The following is a 20,342-nucleotide window of genomic DNA, read 5'->3' as shown; positions in this document are numbered from 1 at the left end:
ATTTGGCATTTGCTTCTGTAATCAAACATCAAACATCATTCAGTATGAATGACTGTGCTTTTGGAATCCTCTGGATGTGTTGCTGAATAGAGCTGACTTTGAAGTACGTTCTGCACTGATTATCTTGCTGCCTTGCAGGAGCTGTCAGCTCAGGATGGCCATGGAGATCTGCAGGGAGAGAAAGAAATCTCATCCCCTGCTGCTGAGCTGGGCCAGGCTCCTGGGACACAGGGAGCTTGCAAGGGATGGGGGAAGTTCTGGGAGTAGAAATCTGAAAGGAGCTGTGAAATATGAATACATTTCTGCAAATCCTGAATTGTACCTTTCTCAATGTGCCGTCGTATCTCCTCAAGTGCTTTCAGCCTCTCCTCTCCCAAAGGACAGCACCAGCTGAAATTATCGTCATTTTCTGCAGACATGAAGAATGCACTTATCCTGCAAACAGGCAGATTTCTCTGAAACAAATTTAAGTGCACAGAGGTAGGGATGCGCACTCTGAGTGCAGACTAAGGAAAGATATGAAACAAGGAAATTGCTCATAAAAGGAAAAGATCCATGAGGCTGGGATATGATTAGGAAATGAGAGGAAAGTAGGAACTCCTTAAGCTTCTAGTTCTTAGGGGATGGTGAAGCTCAGGAAATTAAATTCAAGTTATGATGCTAGCTGAACATTTTCCTAAGAGAAAGAAAAACTGTTACAGTGTAGCAGAAGTGTCCCTGAGAATGGTCTTGACTTGAGATTATCTTCTGCACTCTGAACAGGACTCCAAGCCCAGGAACTGCAGATGCCCAACAGCAGCTCCATCAGCCAGTTCCTCCTCCTGGCATTGGCAGACACGCGGCAGCTGCAGCTCCTGCACTTCTGGCTCTTGCTGGGCATCTACCTGGCTGCCCTCCTGGGCAACGGCCTCATCAGCACAGCCGTAGCCTGCCACCACCGCCTGCACACCCCCATGTACTTCTTCCTCCTCAACCTCGCCCTCCTCGACCTGGGCTGCATCTCCACCACTCTCCCCAAAGCCATGGCCAATGCCCTCTGGGACACCAGGCACATCTCCTACGCTGGATGTGCTGCACAGGTCTTTTTCTTTTTGTTCCTGTTATCAGCAGAATATTTCCTTCTCACCATCATGTCCTATGACCGCTACATTGCCATCTGCAAGCCCCTGTACTATGAAACCCTTTTAAGCATTAGAGCTTGTGCCAGCATGGCAGCAGCTGCCTGGGGCACTGGGGCTCTCTATTCTCTGCTGCACACTGCCAACACATTTTCTCAATCACTGTGCCAAGGCAATGCTGTGGATCAGTTCTTCTGTGAAATCCCCCAGATCCTCAAGCTCTCCTGTTCGAAACTGGGCCTTGTTATGGAAATTAGGCTTATTAGTGGCTAGTATAGTTCTTTGTTTTGGGTGTTTTGCTTTCATGCTTTTCTCCTATGTGCAGATCTTCAGGGCTGTGCTGAGGATGCCCTCTGAGCAGGGATGGCACAAAGCCTTCTCCACGTGCCTCCCTCACCTGGCTGTGGTTTCCCTGTTTCTCAGCACTGCCATGGTTGCTTACCTCAAGCCCCACTCCATCTCTTCCCCATCCCTGGACCTGGTGGTGTCATTTCTGTACTCAGTGGTACCTCCGGTAATGAACCCCCTTATCTACAGCATGAGGAATAAGGAGCTGAGGAATTCTCTGTGGAAACTAATGGCCAAATGTGTTTTGAAAACAATGAACTGCCCATCTATTTCTATACGTGACTTGTAATTCAGATTTTAACATAATCACGCTGTCTTTTTTTTTTTTGTTTATGTATTCATTTGTTAAGTGTTATTTACTGAATGTTTTATTTTGTGTTTTATGTATTCTAAACTTTTTCACTGAATCTTCATTATGCCTATCCATTCCTATCCAGCTTGTACCTATGTAGTGTAACCCAGACACACTGTACATGAGGAACCAGGCTCCCTGTGAACCTTATCAAAACAAAGGGCATGCAGTGACTTTGTCTGTCTTCTTTCCTGTGAGGCATTTCTGGAGCTGTTGGGTCAGTTGTTCTCACAAACCCACAATCCAGCAGGAAGCATACGGCTGTTAATCCAACTGTGTGGTGACTTCAGCCTGCAATAGCTGACGGGCCATCCCTTGGCTCCTGGCTGGGGTCTGTGCATACAGGATCACATCTGCAGTGTCCCTGAGAGGCCAACAGAAAGTGCCAGGTTGACATGTTGACTGTGGGATCCTCTCTGCCTGAGCACCTGGTAGGGCCCATAGAGCAAGAAGGAGGTTTGTGTAAGGGATTGTGATGGCTCATCTGTGTGAGTACCAACTGGATAGCAGGAGGGACATGACTTGAAAGTGTCTGTCCATGAAGCTGGCAGGTGCCTTGGAAGATGATGGTGAGGTTCTTTCTTCTCAATGGCACAAGAAAGCTGATGGGTGGTGTTTCCATGAGGAAATGATTTCCAACACGATGGAGTTGGTAGCAGAAATGTGCCAAGGGAGAAAAACGCTCCCTCACAGTGCAGCTTGAAAGCCAGAGACTGGGCCTGAGGAGGAAGAAATGTCACTGGAAGTGTTATGATGTGGGACCATGCTGAGGGATCACTCCATGCCTCTGTGTTTCAAGGGCCATTCAGAGAGGCCTGAGAGACATCAGTGAAATGATTGCAGTGCCAGGGTCAGAGCAGGGTGCAGAGGAGAGGTGGGTGTCTGCAGACCACAGGGAAATGGGCTGGGCTGGAACAGCATAGGAAAGCCTGCAGAGGAGAAGGCAGTGGGTGCTGGTGAGGATGGAGGGCTGCAACATCAGTAAGGTTTTTGTCCCCTTGCTTATTCTTTGTGAGGAGATTTATTATGCTTATGGTAATGGGGCCTCACTGCTGCCTTGCATCCCTGTGCAGAGGCTGGCAGGTGTCACACTGTTGTCCTTCACATGGAGTACAATCTGCCCCACCACACCAACCCCAGGACGAGCCCTGAGCTCATTCCCGCAGATACGGTGAATCTCCTGTCCAGTGTCTGGATGTCAGGCCTTGGCCCTTCTCCTTCATCAGGCAAACCAAGAGATTTCTCAGCACAATGCCTTACATAACTGTAATCATTGCCTCCAATTACCGGCTCTAACAAGTCCAAGGGAGGCTGTGCTGGTGATGTCCCTTAGTGGGCCACAGTACTCCAAGATACTTCAACTTTTCAATCCAATTAACTTTCTCCCCTCAGTACCTGAGGTTCATAGACCCAGCATCAAATGTACCATGGGTCTCTCTGTAGTACAGAAATCTGCAATGAGCCATATCAGTTCCATAATGTCCTAGAAGTTGGAGAGGTTTCATAATGTAGTAAAGGAAGGAGATTTCAAATGGATGTTGATCCAGAGAGTCTCCTAAGGAAATCTGCATAGGCAGAAGCAATTGCTTGAGGTCTCACACAGTACAGACAACCTGACTGCTCACCTCCCCAGGCCTGACGTGTCTGCTGCATGCCACCTGGCACTTGCATCACTTTTCCCTACACCAGAATTCTTCACTGAAGTCTGCAGCTGGATGGTACAGTTCCTTTACCCCATTCCTTTACCTGCTTTCCTTACAGAACTGTCTGCACACAGGCACAGGTTGTTGCTTCCTACTTTAAAACAAACAACAGTAAAGCACGACACAGTTTCCCCAACAACAGAACACACTCCTGAGCCATATCTCACCAGTATGGTTCACCTCCCCAAAAGAATAAGTACTTTACATAGGTAGATAGGAAATGATAAATATTAATAGAAAACAGATATTAATTGAAGGATAAATGATAAGGAGCAAAACTCCACTGTGTGATCACAAGCATCCCATGCCATCTCCAGAGGTCCCAGATGTCCTGTCTTGGACAGGCAGCTTTCCGAGAGGACCTGCAGGAGAGCAGAGCCCTCTGGAAGCTGCAGATGGAACTTGGGAAGAGGATCTCAGGGCAGTACTCTGCCTATAGTTGTCTTCGTCCCTGTAGTTGCAGCTCAACCCAGTACACTCAATGCTCCCCAGGCAAGTCAGTGGATCCCTGGGGGTGACCCAGTGCTGTGATGGCCACTGGGAAGCCAAGAAACTCTGATTTCTTCTCAATGAACACAAACATCCATGAACCATTTTGGGTCATCAGTGTCAAGCTCTGCCTGAAAGACTCAAGTACAGGTGGTGAAACCCATCACATTGGGAAAATGTCCCACCAGACTATGGAAGTTAAAAAGGAACAGTGTGAAATGACCATCAGGTCAGTCCTCAGAGGAAGGGTATGTAAAATTTATCTGCTACAGAGGTGGAGAGCAAAAAGCACTCGATTGTGACTCAAATAACTGAAGTGTGTCCGTGCTGGCCTGACAGCAGCTCCCTGTTCCCTCCAGCTTCCCTCCCTGTGCTCCCTGCAGGACCTGAGCTGGTGGAGCTGCTCTGCAGGGTGAGGGAGCTGTGGTGCCCTGGGACACCGGGCTGACCCTGTGCTGCTCAGGGTGAGAGGCAGTCCCAGCTGGATGGGATCTCTACTGCTGAGTCCCTCTCCATCTGCCCTGCTGGCTCAGCAGCACCACTGCAGAGCCCTCATTTGCCTGTGGGCTCCTCAGGTTCCCCTGTTTCTTTGGATCAGTGGTCTGTCATTGCGCAAGGAATTATTCTTTGCCTTACACTTACACTGTCTCTTACACTGTCCCTGGAGATCCCCTGGCATTTCCAGGCTGCTCCAGATTCCTCTCCAGGACAGCGTCTGCCATCAGTCCCACAGCAGCAGGGACAGTCCCACACAGTCATGTTCAAGATCAGTTATGTTTTGGTGGGCCATGTACAACCAAGAAGGGAGCTCTCGTCTGTCCTTTGGTCCTCACTGATCACCCTGGCACTCTGAACCATGCAGAACCCCTGGAAAGCAAGAGGACTTTCCCGAGGGCAACTCCTTGGCTGTATTCCTGGCACAGATTTGGAAGGGGTGTTCAGACCTCTGGCCTTGCCCTGAGCAGCCCCTTCTGTTACAATGGTCTCAGCAGGGAGGGCAGCTGAGGAACAGTGCTGCACACTGCCTGCCTGCCTGCAGCCACAGGGATGCCGCCACAGAGACAACAGTGCTGTCATCAATTGCACCAGAACTGACACAAATGCAAGGACACAAGAGAACAGTTGGGAACATAATGAGTGCAGCACTGAAAAGACCACGTCCTGTTGCTGCCCAAGGCCGTGGCTCCAGGGAAGCTTCAGCATAACTCAAAGGCAGCAGAAACTCCCCTCTAGTCAGTGACGGACATCCCTCAGGGACACTGCTGCTCCTTGTGCCATTTGTGCCTTAGATCATGAGCTTCTGCTGATGATCCAGACTAGATGGGAGGCAAAACAAATGATCCTCTGCTGATTTCTTTATCTATTCATTGAACCTGGCTCCTTAAGTACAATAGGTTCAAGACATGGAAGTAAAAATAGGTAAACATAAAGACTGATGATGAATATTATTTAATCGGAATTAAGTTCATTATAGCTATGACAAAAAAATACAAAGAAAAAATGGAAACATCACATAAAATAAATCACACTTCTCCTAACTTTTTTGCAGTCTTGAGGGTATGATGAACATCGTTTTGATGGGCAAACAATGCATAATAGAGTACTTTCCTGAGGGCACCCTTGAGCTCCTGATTCCTCATGCTGTAGATGAGGGGGTTCAGTGTTGGAGGCACCACCGAGTACAGAAATGACACCAGCAGGTCCAGGGATGGGGAAGAGATGGAGGGGGGCTTCAGATAGGCAAACATCGAAGTGGTGACAAAGAGGGAGAGCACAGCCAAGTGAGGGAGGCATGTGGAGAAGGCTTTGTAGCGTCCCTGCTCAGAGGACATCGTCAGCACGGCCCTGAAGATCTGCACATAGGACAGCACAATGAATACAAAGCACCCAAATAAGACAAGAACACCAGCCATGATAAGTCCAAATTCCCTAAGGTAGAATTCTGAGCAAGTGAGCTTGAGGATCTGGGGGATTTCACAAAAGAACTGATCCACAGCATTGCCTTGGCAGAGAGGCAGTGAAAATGTGTTGGCAGTGTGCAGCAGGGAATAGACAAGCCCAGTGCCCCATGCAGCTGCTGCCATGGTGGCACAAGCTCTGCTGTCCATCAAGGTCCCGTAATGCAGGGGCTTGCAGATGGCAACGTAGCGGTCATAGGACATGATGGTGAGGATGGAATACTCTACACAAAAGAAGAAAAGTAAAAAGAAAACCTGTGCAGCACATGCTGAGTAGGAGATGTGCCTGGTGTCCCAGAGGGCATTGGCCATGGCTTTGGGGAGAGTGGTGGAGATGCAGCCCAGGTCGAGGAGGACGAGGTTGAGGAGGAAGAAGTACATGGGGGTGTGCAGGCGGTGGTGGCAGGCTACGGCTGTGCTGATGAGGCCGTTGCCCAGGAGGGCAGCCAGGTAGATGGCCAGCAAGAGCCAGAAGTGCAGGAGCTGCAGCTGCCGCGTGTCTGCCAACGCCAGGAGGAGGAACTGGCTGATGGAGCTGCTGTTGGGCATTTTATTCTTCTAGGCACCAGGACCTGTTCAAGGAAGAAAAAAATCAAGGACAAGTCTTTCCATGTGGAGAGTGTTCATTCAGCTCCATGAAGTGATCTACATTTCATGAGGTTGAGTTTGCCATGAGGGACTGTACACTTTTTATCTCAATGATGTAGATTGTTCCTGTGGGAACATGGGAACATGATGATGGTGTGCGGTCAGGCTTTCTTTTCAAAATGTATCAGATAAAATCACTTCTAATGCAGCAGTGCTGGTTGGCATCCAAACATGAATGCCAAAAATATGTGGGTCAAAAATAGAAGTTCTAGGGATCGCTTTTTCCTACAAATTCTCATCCTGCTCACCATGCCTAAGGAGTGCTTGCTGAAGTCTGAACAGCTGGAAGATGTGAGAGGAAAAGGGATTCACTGCTGCTTAGCACAGGGTTGCTGACTAGGTTTCTTTCCAATTGCTCTGAGCTTGAGTACTTTGCAGATGTAAGACGGTTGCATTCCTATAAAATTCTGAAGTCAGACCCAGCTCAGAACACAGGAGTGCACAGCCCATCACTGTGTATTCACCCTTTCTCAATGTACTCCAGCACTGACTCATCACCACACATCTTGCAAATGACACCTAACACTGATTTCACCAACCCTATAGCATTTGCATATTGCATGTCTCTGCTTCTTCCCTGTACTTTGTTCTCCTGACCACGGGAAAAATTTTCAACCTGAAGGTCAGCTCACAGCTCTGAAGAGATTTCCTTTTCTCCCATCTCCTCAGGGAGATGTGTCCTCATGATGGCATCTCATTAAGGGAAAGCCAGCTCCTTTCCAGCCACACAGACTGCATTGCCCACAGCCCCAGGCAGTCTCTCTCAGCCCCTGTGCACTGCAGAGGGTGCTGGACACGTGCCTGGGGAGATGCTGCTCTGCTCTGCTGGAGCTCTGCCTGCACAGGAGGTGGATCATGCAGCAAATCCCATGGTCATGTGAGCAGAGGTGTTTCTAGGTGGGATCTTGCTCAGAGGAAGGTCTCTGCACTTATTCCCTGATCATATCCCTGTGGTCTGCAGATTTTCATCCTGGAGGCTGTTTTCCTCTCATTTCCCTGACTGAGCATACAGACACCAGCCCAAATGCTCTGCATTCCTATTTCGAATTCGAGAACTTCCAGGGTTTGTTGAAAGAATATAAATATGTTAAAGGAATGTAGAAAGGTAAAATGCACTTCAGGGTTCTCTCTTGATGTGCCATCAGGGCTGTGCTCTGATGCTGCAGCAGGGAAGCCCTCAGCTGGAACAGCTCTTATTCCAGGATAAAGAAGCACAGAGTGTATGCAGCCTGATCTGCAACCAGATGTGCCAGGTTTGGTGACCCCTGTTGGAAAATTGTTTGCATTACCTACAGTGAGAGACTTACCGTGTCCATGGCTGAAAGCAATGCTCCTGCAGTGAAGTCGCAGCCTGCTCACATCCCTCACATCCTATAATCCCTCTCTCCTTTCTCTTCTATCTCCATGTCACCTGCAGAACGTGCCCCTAGTACTGATGCACAGCACAGGGGAGCTGCTCCTAGTCAGAGCTGTCTCCCTGCAGCACTGCCCACTTGTAGGAGCTCCCTGTGTCCCAGGAGCCCAGAACAGCCCAGCAGCAGAGGATGTCATTTCTATCTTCCCCACTGATCTCCTCTGAGATGTCCCTGGGTCTCCATGGCCAACAGCTTCTGAAAGACAACAGCATCATGATTGTACTTTGAAATCTGCTGAATTAACCACCAAAATTCCAGTGGACCTTGAATAATTCCAGACATATGGTTAGTCCTACCAGAGAGTGTTTGCTGTGGCAAATGGGACACATAGGCAAGGACAGGGAGGGCTGGACTTCCCCTAGCAGTGATCCAGCTGAGACAGTTCAGGCATTTCATCCCTAGTTGGAAACCCTATGGCTGAAACAGGATTCAGCTCCCTACAGAGACACAGGAGTGATGGGATCCTGATGTTGTCAGCCCTTGTTCCCATTTAGTTCTTTTTTTGCAATAACATCTGCTGCAGGGACAGCAGAGCAGGGCATGCACCATCCAGAAGATCCCTGGAGAGCACAGCTGGCAGCTTCTGGACCAAGCCATGGAGGAACCAAAGAGGAGAGGTGCTCAGCTGGATCTCATACCCACCAGCAAGGAAGGGCTGGTGGGGAATGTGAAGATCAAAGAGAACCTGGGCTGCAGTGGCCATGGGATGGTGGAGCTGAGGAGTGGAGTACAGAGGACAAAGTCACACCTTTGGGGTCCAGGAGAGCACACCTTGACTTCTTCAAGTGTCTGTGGTGTACAGTACAGAAAGAAAGCATATAGGAAGTGTAAACAGGAAGTGGTCAGCTGGGAGCAATGCAGAGAGGTTGTCCTAGTGTGCCTCCTGAGTTGTGAAGGCCAAAGCTCAAACCCAGCTGAATCTGCCCAAGCATATCAAAGATGGTAAAGGCTTGTAGGAATACACACACAGCACAAGGAATGCTAGGGTCAGTGTGGACCCATGCTACAATGGGACGGGGTACCTGACATGAAGGACATGAAGGGCATGAAGCGTCCTGTGCTGTGTGTGACCATCTAAAAAAGGTCTGAGGGAAAAGAAAAGAGCTCAGTACCAGAGTTTGACTCAGTCTGTGCAATGACTGAGAGATGTCATGGACAGTTCCAAGCAAAGAAATTTTGAGGCCACCAGGCTCCCTGCAAGACACAAATTGATCTTATTTCAATTATGAAGAATGTGAAAGATGTTCATTAATGCCAATAAAATTGAAACAACGGTTTGAAGACAAAGATAGAAATCAATGAAAATATGCCAACGCACTTCTCAACTGGAAGTATTCTCATGAGTCCTCTCTCTTTTTAGTTTGAAAACACCAGTCTTGGAGGAGACTTTGTGTCTATTTACATTTTTATTTTTTCTTAAATGCAATGTTTCCCAGCACTTTGTTTGCGCGACACAGATGCTTTCAGGTACAGGAACAGACAGTGGTGCCAGTGCCAATGCCCTGTGACCAATGCCCAGCATCCACCGCTGCTCTACTCTGCTGCATATTTGATGTCCCTCATCCTCCAGGTGTCTCCAGCTCTCCTAAATCAATGACCATGGTTTAGGGCCATGTTTTCAGCAGGCCAACTGGACACATGCTCTTCCCACTGCTCTCCAGATTTCCCCATCCATTGCTCTTTCTTCACTCCAATACCTCCCAACTATCTGGCTCATCTGTGACCTTCAGGGGGATTACAGGAATTTGCTCCATCTCTCCAAAGGCTGGAGGAGCCTTTGATAACTCCTCAACTGTGATTCTACCTATCCCTGCCTATCACTGCCTAACTCATTTCTTGTACAAATACTCCCTGTGAAAAACAAGCCTCATTAGATGCAGCTTGGACAAGGCATGCAGTTGATCACCGTGTTTTACTGTTCGTTCAGTTGCATCACATTTCCTTTGGTTTGTTAGCAAAAAAAAAAAAAAAAAAAAAAAAAAAAAAAAAAGGAAATCTTTCATTGTCCATGTGCAACTGGTTCTCTGAGGAAATTCGGGGGGAGTTGATGCAAAGGATGTTTAAAAGGGAGCAGAGGAATGATGTGAGGAAAAGTGATGCAAGTCCCATGAGGCCAATGTGAGCAGAAATGAGGTGGAGAAGCTGAGGAGCAATTTTGTCCAGGCAGTGACAGAGAAAAGTTCATTAGGGAACACCCTGGATCAATATCAATTGCCAAGTGCTGATTAAAATTCTTGTTTAAACACAACTATATATAAATAGTAAATAAATGTCTGTTGGATTCTTCCTCATTAAGGTCACTCCAGATACCTCTCCAGTTTGCTGAACAAGTTCTGAACACCTGAAGATGAATGGAAGGCACACGGCACAGGAGGCTTCTGTGGGTTGTAATGGGCCCCAGGGGGCATTTGCTGCTGAATCCATCAACCTCCAGTACAGAGAGAAGAGAAGATTGCACAAAGTGCTCAAGAAGACCAAGTCAGAAGGAACAGTGAAGTTTCTTGGAGTATTAATGGGCCCCACTGAGGGCCATTCACAAGCAAGCTTCCCCAGGGACTTGATAGAGCAGAGAATTGGAAGCCATGATTGCAGGCAGACCAAGGCACTGGGATGGTGGCTGTGATGCTGAGAAAAGCCTCCTTTGTCTTGTGAAGCAGAAAGGCCGAGCCCTGATCCCCAGAGCCTTGGCAGGGAGATCCTGTCCCTCCTGCTGGCTCAGGGCCTTTCCTTCCTGGTGCAGTGGGATGGAGGTTTGTGTGATGTCAAATGAAAGAGAAGGGGACAGCAGCTGCCAGACTCTGCATGGGGTGCAAGGATGCCGTGAGGCCCAAGTCCCATGTGGGCAGTGTGTCTCATCCCAGGATGTGGGATGTGAGAAGGGCCCAATCTGAACAAGCAGTCAATCCTAATGAAACTTTGAACTTCAGATCTCTGAGTTCTAGAGCCCTCCTTAAGACAGTCTGCCATCGTTTTATGTCCTTTATGTTTTGAGGTGCCCAGAATTGCACCCAGTGCTCCAGGTGAGGATGCAGGTGCTGAGTCAGGCACTTGTTCTTGTTACACTTCATGTGGTTGGTGCTTACCCAGTTCTCTAACTTGTCCACATCTCTCTGAAAGTTTTCTCTACCCTCAGTAGAGGAAACAGCTCTACCCAACTTGATATCATCAAATATAACATCATTTATATCAACAAATGTATTCAAAACATCTTCTTAGTCCTGTAGGCAAGTCACTGATGAAAACATTATAGAGAACTGGCCCTCAGATGGAGCCCTGCGGAACCCTGCTAGTGACCATCCACCAGCATGATGGAACCCCCTTTGATGGAGCCATTTCAGCCAGACCCACCGGCCAACTGCTCCCCCATCACATTATGTTTCTGTCTAGCCCTGTGCAGAAAAATTGTCCAGAAGAAGTATCTAAGAAAGAGCATCAAAAGCTTCACTGAAATTCTCAAGAATAACCTCAGTTGGCTTCCCTTGGTCCACTGGATGTGTGATCTTGTCATAAAAGGACATTAAGTTTAATAAGACTTTCCCCTCATGAACTTGTGTTGGCTGTGACCAATGACAGAATTGTCCCTCAGGTGTTTTTTCGGTAACTCCCAGCATCATTTTTTCCATGATTACATCAGGTACTGAAGTGAGACTGACAGGTCCAGAATTGCCTATGTGCTCTTTCTTGCTCTTGTTTAAAACTGGGAAATGCTTGCCAGCTTCCTGTCATCTGGGAAATGGCATGACCCTAGACTTCTTCTGATGCCATTCAAATGAGAGTCCTGAGCAGACTAATAAGGTGTCATCAGTGAAAGCTTCACAGATGGAGCTGAGAGGAAGATCTGGCTCTTCTGTTGTGAGCTCATCCATTTGGTCAGCAGAATAACACCCCATGCCCCATGGGGACAGATGCAAAAGGCACACTGGGTGCCCTAAGCACAGGGCTGTGGTGGCATTCAGGATGGTGAAGAATACCTCCCTTCTGGCCCTCAGCTGATGCTCAGGAAGGAGGTGTCTGTCTCAGAGATTTTCCACCACAGTTTACAAGCACCAGTAATTGCATGCTTCCTTTTTGTGTTTGGGTTTGACCAGGTTGATCTTTCCCAGTCATGCAGGACTTCAGACATTTTTACCTGGTTTCCTCTTCCTTGGAATGGACTTATTCTGCTTGCAAGCAGTTATCCTTAAATAGTTAACATAATTTTTTACCTTATTCCTCTCAGAGCTTTACCCTGCCACAACACTGTACCTCACAGACACTTGAAGAAGCCAAGATGTGCTCTCCTGATGCCCAAAGCTGTGAGCTTCTCTTTTGTCCCCCCTTCAGACTCCTCAGCTCCGCCATCCCATGGGCAATGCAGCCCAAGTTCTCTTTGATCTTCACATTCCCCACAAGCCCTTCCTTGACAGTTAGCATGTGATCCAGCAGGGCATCACTCCTCATAGGTTTCTCTACAGCTTGGTCCATAAGCCGTCACCTGTGCTCTCCAAGGATCTTCTGGATGGCTTCTCGATGGCACAAATTCAGCAGATTCCAAATTACAATCATATCCCTTTTGTCTTTCAGGAGCTGTTGGCCATGGAGACCCAGGGACATCTCAAGGGAGCGGAGCGCTGAGGATAAAACTCACATCCTCTACTGCTGTGCTGGGCCAGGCTCCTGGGACGCAGGGAGCTCCTACAAGGGCAGCACTGCAGGGAGACAGCTGTGCCCAGGAGCAGCTCCTGTTCACCACAAAGCAGGGCTGGGAGCATGATCTGCAGGTGACTGAGCTGAACAAAGAGAGCTTACAGGCTGTGTGGCACCTTAGCCGGCTGTGAGCTCACTGGAGAAGCATGTCTCACAGCCCTTAACTAGGTAAGTCTCTCACTGCACACAGTGTTCTGGGTTTAACTGCAGGAGTCACTGAATTTGGAACATCCCATTGCAGGTCAGGATGCATTAACTCTGTTTCTTAATTGTGGATTAAAAACTGCTCCATCTAAGGTCTTCCATGCTGCAGCATCAGAGCACAGCCCTGAGGGCTGCGTGTCCCTGCAGAGCAGGTCCCTGCTGTGCCCCAGGGGCTGTGTGCTGGGGCAGGGACTCTGCTGCCTGCCAGGCTCAGCACTCAGCCTGCCCGGGGAGCTGCGGGGAGACGTGGGGGGGGAAGGAGCCCCCCAACAGGGCAGGGCAGGGCAGGACAGGGGCCTTCAGCTGCCACAGCTGCTGCCTGGGACAGGGAGCTCATAGCTACACTGCACCCAGAGTGTTTCTAAGGGCATGTTGCAAGAGGAGAGGCAAGGCAAGGATATTCCTTTTCCTATTCTGAGTGAAGGATGAATGAAGGCAGAAATCTAAAAGGGGCTGTCAACTTTGAACACAGCTCTGAGACTCCCAAATTTTTCTTTAATCAATAGCTTGTTTTGTGTACAGGCACATGCAATCAGCCTCTCCTTTCTCAAAGGATTGAACCTGTTGAAATTATTGTCATTTTCTGCAGACATGAATAATGCACTTATCCCACAAACAGACAGATTTCACTAACAGACAGTGCACAGAGGTTAGGGTTGTGGGCTCAAAGAGCAGTTGGGGTAAAGATATGAGACATGAAACAGATGAAAATATCTGAGGAGATGGGATAAGACTAGAAAATGAGAGAAAGATTAAAGCTTCAGATGCTTCCTCTGCTTATAAGTAGTGGAGCTTCATGAAATTAAATGGAGCCAATGGAACATTTGCTAAAGAGAAAGTGAAGGTATTATAATATAGCAGGAGGAGTGACTCTGAGAATGGCCTTGACTTGTCGTTATCTTCTGCAGTCTGCACAGGACTCCATGCCCAGGAACTGCAGATGCCCAACAGCAGCTCCATCAGCCAGTTCCTCCTCCTGGCATTGGCAGACACGCGGCAGCTGCAGCTCCTGCACTTCTGGCTCTTGCTGGGCATCTACCTGGCTGCCCTCCTGGGCAACGGCCTCATCAGCACAGCCGTAGCCTGCCACCACCGCCTGCACACCCCCATGTACTTCTTCCTCCTCAACCTCGCCCTCCTCGACCTGGGCTGCATCTCCACCACTCTCCCCAAAGCCATGGCCAATGCCCTCTGGGACACCAGGCACATCTCCTATGCAGGATGTGCTGTACAAGTCTTCTTTTTACTACTTTTCTTTGGTGCAGAGTATTGCATTCTCACCATCATGTCCTATGACCGCTACGTTGCCATCTGCAAGCCCCTGCACTACGGGACCTTGATGGACAGCAGAGCTTGTGCCACCATGGCAGCAGCTGCCTGGGCCACTGGACTTCTCTATTCCCTGCTGCACACTGCCAACACATTTTCACTGCCTCTCTGCCAAGGCAATACAGTGAAACAGTTCTTCTGTGAAATCCCCCAGATCCTCAAGCTCTCCTGCTCAAAATCCTATCTCAGGGAATTTACACTTATTGCGGTTAGTGCACTTGTGCTTTTTGGGTGTTTTGCTTTCATTCTTTTCTCTTATGTGCAGATCTTCAGGGCTGTGCTGAAGATGCCCTCTGAGCAGGGATGGCACAAAGCCTTCTCCACGTGCCTCCCTCACCTGGCTGTGGTCTCCCTGTTTCTCAGCACTGTGGTGTTTGCATACCTGAAGCCCTTCTCCATTTCCTCCCCATTCCTGGATCTGGCGGTGGCAATTCTCTACTCAGTGGTTCCTCCAACACTGAACCCTATTATTTACAGCATGAGGAACAAGGAGATCAAGCATGCCCTCAACAAAGTGTTTCAGCATGCAATATCCTTGCTTCAATAATTTGCACGACTTCCTCACATCGTTCCCAGTGATGGATCTTTATATTTTATGTATGTATGTGTCTCGCTCCAATTTATAGGAGGGAGAGGAGGTTCTTTTATTATCTCTATACCCAGTGTGAGATGAAGAAGCAACGGTTCCAATGTTGGTCCGACCAGTTGATTACAAATCTTAATCAGGGAAATGGGGAAGGGGAGGATGGACACTATTATGAATTAGGGTAATGGGGAAGGGAAGGAGGGCGATAGAAAAGATAGAAGAGAATAAGCAAGGAGTCTTTATAGGCAGCAAGAGGGACACAGTCACCACCATGGATCCAGCATGGTTCGTAGTTCAGTCTTTGATCTTCAGTAGTGGTGGGTCGTCGGGCAGAGTTGTTCTACTAACGACCATGACAACGACCATGGTGATGACGGCCCCTTTTCAATGGTTTCAAAGTGGTTGAGTCAGCTGTCTTTGGAGTGGCAGCTTCTGGCTCTGGGATCTCAGCAGAAACTCCTTTGTTCTCATCTTCCGGGCCTTGCCAGCAGATAAGAGGAAGCAGGGATGCCCATCTGCATCCTGTTTCTCACAGAACACAATGGTATCATCCCCCAGTTTTCCCACACCTAGCTGGAGCTGTTTAGTCACAGGCCGGATCTTCGGCCAGTGAACACTCCTGAGCACTCTGATCCGCTCTTCTACAGAGCAAGCAGCTCTGGAGGAAGGGGCTTTCAAATGTTCCCAAAGCGATATTGGTTGTCACACGGTTAGCACCCATCACTTGCCTCCTTAACAAATCACTCAGTCTTATCACAAGAAATACCTCAGGAAGCAAGCTTTGAGCCAAAAAACAAAGAAGGACTTTCACACCACCCCGTGGCTCAAAGATTGCTTGAAATGAAGCATAAGTGACCCTCCATGGTGGTGAGGAAAAGAAAAGGGAGAAAAAAAAAAAAAAAAAAAGCAAAGAAGCAGGAGGGAAGGAGGAGGGGGAGAAGGGGAAGTGAATCGTTACGCAATTACTAGGAAAGATTTCTGGGATTGGTTACAAATGTTGCCCTGATCTGTTGGACTTGTCCATCATCAGTTGAAGTGGTTACAAAGTACATGGAGGATACAACACCTTGTACAAGTTGAATAAAACATGGAATCATACAAGGTACAAACACAAGAGCTGCAACAACATACAGTAGAGAAAATAGGGTACGTTTGACCCATGGGCCACCTGGAAGCCAGGAAAAGAAATCAAAGTCTGGGCCTTTCCAGCTTTGGACAGGAACATGGGCTATTTTCTGCATACCCTGGGCAATTTAACAACTTCACCATTGTCATCAATCTTAGGCAACAATTAGAATCATTCAATTTGCCACAGACAACACTCAGTGATCCCTCAGGAGTGGTGACACGAATGTTACATGATGAATAAAAGGTGGAAAGTGAAAAGAGTACATTGGACAATGACCATACATTTAACAACAACCAATAATAATAGATAAATAAGTAAAACAAAACAGAGGTATTTGTGTCAGCTGCTTTCCCCACCCAGGAACTCCCAGTGTAAGCCAGGATCCAGATGGGAATTCTTCAGTAGAGGCTGTGGTGTTTATGAATAGCCATACAGTATTACACTTCAGTTAATTCACTAAAAGCGTATCTAGACGAATTTGACAATATGTGGACTTGCCATGTAATGTTTTCTAAGATGATTTAGTGTCTCGAGAACTTTCCACTAGAGCATTTCCAAAGCAATTCAAATGCTGGGAGGCAAGTTCAAGTATTGTTACAGCCCACAGAACTTTTCACAGGATGGTTGTGCAGGATACCCCCACAGTACAAACCATCAAAGAGGGGCAATCCCAGGAACATACACATCTCTTATTAAAACTCAGGCACTTTCCAACAACCATGTTTTGGATGGAACTCCTGGACTGGTGGGACACTGAAAAGCATCAGTGCAAAGGGCTTTCTGATAGATTTCTTTTGTGACCACATCTAACAGATATCAGATGGGTCCCTTGGTTCATTTCCCAGTTTGTTAGGAATTGGGAAACACTGTGGAGGAGTTACATGCAAATCATAATCAGTTTGGTAAAAAGGGGTGAAAGAAGCAATCAGAAGAAATGGTATCACTGCGCAGGGAGTACCAGTAAGCCAGGATGACCTGTAAAAACCCTGAACCCAGTTGTGAAGTTTAACAGATCCAAGGACTGATACCAATCACCACCCACACCCACAACAACACAGAACATAACACTACTGCAACCAAAAAGTGCAATCAAGAGATACATTCAGTGTTCTAGCATGATCAAATCTTCAGTATTTCTGTCACAAAACACAAATAGTTAAAATCAGCTATTAGCCTTTTTGTGTTCTGTCAAGGTCCCACGGGGATCTTCTGTGAAATAAAACAAGACACCGACTTGCCCTTTTGGTCTTGGTTAATATGGTTAAAAAATGAGGGAACAATCCAGCAAGTGTTGATTTCATATTCCTTTTTCGGGGTGTCTTTAGCCTTCCAAGCATATTTGTTAAGGGACTCCATTAAGGTTAGGGGAAACTGGCCTCAGGCTAGCTGAGTCAATCGACACAGTCTGGCCAGGGAGGTAAGAGTGTTTCCCTGGCTTATCAGCCACTGGATCCTGACTCACAGGGATAACTGGCAAGAGTGGTGAGGCCTTTGGACAGAAGGTGTTAAATCGAGGATCTTGTTTCCCTTTGTTGTGAGCTTTCTCATGCATCCACCCTTCACCGCCCCCACCCCGCTCACATGGGAGGGGCGAAGACATCAGTTTTCTAATGGCTTGGAGAGCCGTTCAGGTTCCCTGGGAGAGACCCTAGGACCTGGGGTTTTGCTTTCCTCGAGATTCTGGAGCTTTTGTTCTGGCCACCACTTAACTAATTTCTCTAACCTGACAGTGGGTAATCCATTCATCAAATCTTGTGGAACACCCTTTTGCCAGCCCAGTGTCCAGAGACAATTACGTTTATGATCAGTATTTCGCCTACCTGTTTTTACTGACAGTGAGACCCTTCCAGTCCCACTGAGCTTTGAGCTAGGAGGCCTGGGAGCAAGGCTGACTGCTGCAAGTCTTACTTCCCTTGGCTCAAATTTAGTGGAGGAAGAAACCACTGGCCCATATTTCCTTCCATAGTTAATTAACTCTTGGGCAACTTCTCCCCACGTCCATGCTTTGTTTCCTGACTGCAGATGGTTGGGGGTCACAGTTCCTTCTAACTCTGGCCGGGCTCTCTCTCCCTGAGGCATTGCCTGTATTTTTCCTTGCAGTTGAATACCTATAGGCTTTAACGACTCTGGAAGCCCTCTAATTAAAGCAGTCATTCTCTCAGGATCAACAGGCATCATCATAGGTGATTCATGGTGTGGCTGCAGCTTTCTATCACACATCATTTGGAGACAAGCAGCCTTTTGAACACTCTCTACTAACTGATCAGTTGTTCCAATAATGGCAAGAGGGTCTCCCCGTTCTAAAGGGTTGAGACCACCTGCCCAATAGGCAGCCCTTTGCGTTAAGGACCAGGGAGCACGATTGTCACCAGTAGTTAAAAATACTCCTGGTCCCCAATAACCTTCTGCTTCCTTTTCTGTTAACCGAATCTGGTCGCCACCAGTGAGACTAACCCTCCATACATATTCTGTCTCTGATTCCTTCGGAGAGCGGCTGAAATCTTTCTTCAATTTCACTAGTTCAGTGGCTGAGAAGGGAATTTCCTTAACATTCATTTGAGGATCTAGATCCTCACTGTTATCGAATGTGTATTCAGTTTTTATCAAAGGATGCAATGGGGCTGTTGGAGTTTCTAATTTATCTAGCCTTTCCTTCATTCCTGGTAGTTCCACCTGAGGAGAAGTTTTTTCTCGAGGCAAACTATGAGTGACGGTATGGCTGGCATGCTTACACGTCAGCAGTTCCTTAAAAGCCATTTGCAACAAAGCCGCATTACGTTTCTCTCTTTCTAATTGTTCCTCGAGATTAACTATTTGATTCTGCAGAGTTTTTAACAATTCTTGTGTAACTCTAACCGATTCCTGTAGTGCTTCTATGGTTTGGAGTTCTGCCGAATGCTTTTCATTTCGGAACTCCACAGCAGCTTTTAAAGCAGCCCCGAGTACAGCACAAATGAACGACTCTCCTTTTCCAGCTCGTGTACGAGCCTCATTCTGTAAGACACTAATGCGGTCCGGAACACTGCAAATTATGCCAATTTTGGCGTGCCCAATCCACCCCTGATAAAGAGGGACGAGCACCATGCTTTTCTAAAAGGTCAAATAACACATCTTCACTTTTCATACTGGCAATACTGTTACTCATTTCTTAATACAATGAAAGGTCTATGCTAAGGGAGGAGGAGGTACACGTATTCAAAAGCTCAGTTACTCCTCACCGCTCCTCCCAGGGAGATACACCGCACCTAAACAAATGCAAATGCTCCAATCACTCCTCCCTTCCTTTGGGGGAGCGCAAAAAATGTGAAGCTAAAGCAACACTTTCTAGGTTTCAATAGAGTAAATACAATTTCTTGGAGAGGCACACACGTTTAAGTAACAAAATATCACTTCCTCACTTCCCCAAGAGGCGCGTGCATGCAGACACACACACACACACACACACAAAAGGTTCAAGTTTCGCACTTCAGTTACCAAATAACCAGAGAGGTCTTCCCGAGGAGGCGCACACGTATTAAACAAAATGCAAGCATTCCAAATAGGTCCCCAAGAGGTACACACATAAAAGGTAAAGTTTCAGAATATGGAGCGGTCTTCCTGGAGAAGGACTCACTTCTAAATTTTCAAAACTGTCGCTCCTTGCAACTCCAGGAGATGCACACAGAAAAAATAAGTTTCAAACTATATCTGGAAGGACAACACTCTCACAGCGGGTATCCTGCAACGACTACGCCATTGAATAAATGTCTCGCTCCAATTTATGGGAGGGAGAGGAGGTTCTTTTATTATCTACATACCCGGCATGAGATTAAGAAACAACGGTTCCAATGTTGGTCCGACCAGTTGATTACAAATCTTAATCAGGGAAATGGGGAAGGGGAGGACGGACTCTATTATGAATTAGGGTAATGGGGAAGGGAAGGAGGGCGATAGAAAAGATAGAAGAGAATAAGCAAGGAGTCTTTATAGGAAGCAAGAGGGACACAGTCACCACCATGGATCCAGCGTGGTTCGTAGTTCAGTCTTTGACCTTCAGTAGTGGTGGGTCATCAGGCAGAGTTGTTCTGTTGACACCGACGACGACGAACGAAGGACAACGACAACCATGGTGATGATGGCCCCTTTTCAATGGTTTCAAAGTGGTTGAGTCAGCTGTCTTTGGAGTGACAGCTCAAATCCAAAGTGGTCGAGTCAGCTGTCTTTGGAGTGACAGCTCAAACCCAAGGTGGTTGAGTCAGCTGTCTTTGCAGTGACAGCTCAAACCCAAGGTGGTTGAGTCAGCTCTCCTTGCAGTGGCAACTTCTGGCTCTGGAACCTCAGCAGGAAATTCCTTTGTTCTTATCTTTCTGGCCTTGCCAGCAGATAAGAGGAAGCAGG

General features: G+C 47.6%; 2 protein-coding genes and 1 pseudogene across 3 annotated transcripts; 2 read left to right on the top strand and 1 right to left on the bottom strand.

Moving 5' to 3' along the window:
- Positions 1–785: 785 nt before the first annotated feature.
- Positions 786–1,755, top strand: LOC125686187 (olfactory receptor 14A16-like; annotated as a pseudogene).
- Positions 1,756–5,443: 3,688 nt separating this feature from the next.
- On the bottom strand, positions 5,444–20,047 carry LOC125686186 (olfactory receptor 14C36-like). 2 transcript variants are annotated; one of them, XM_048929912.1, is made up of 3 exons: positions 19,957–20,047; positions 6,224–6,540; positions 5,444–5,863 (listed from the first exon to the last, which is right to left on the bottom strand). In XM_048929912.1, the coding sequence occupies exons 2-3, from the start codon at positions 6,515–6,517 to the stop codon at positions 5,534–5,536; spliced, it is 624 nt and encodes a 207-aa protein (XP_048785869.1). In that variant the 5' UTR covers positions 6,518–6,540; positions 19,957–20,047; the 3' UTR covers positions 5,444–5,533. The 2 variants fall into 2 exon arrangements, with proteins under 2 accessions (XP_048785869.1, XP_048785868.1); XM_048929911.1 differs by having other exon boundaries at positions 5,444–6,540.
- LOC125686188 (olfactory receptor 14A16-like) lies at positions 13,853–15,370 on the top strand. The gene has a single exon (XM_048929914.1). It carries the CDS (start codon positions 13,862–13,864, stop codon positions 14,795–14,797), a length of 936 nt encoding a protein of 311 aa, XP_048785871.1. The 5' UTR covers positions 13,853–13,861; the 3' UTR covers positions 14,798–15,370.
- Positions 20,048–20,342: the final 295 nt, after the last annotated feature.

This window comes from Lagopus muta, chromosome 32, assembly GCF_023343835.1.
Source record: "Lagopus muta isolate bLagMut1 chromosome 32, bLagMut1 primary, whole genome shotgun sequence".
NCBI classification, from domain to species: domain Eukaryota; kingdom Metazoa; phylum Chordata; class Aves; order Galliformes; family Phasianidae; genus Lagopus; species Lagopus muta.
Note: the sequence above shows the minus strand (reverse complement) of the source record. Positions and strands in the feature narration are given on the sequence as shown.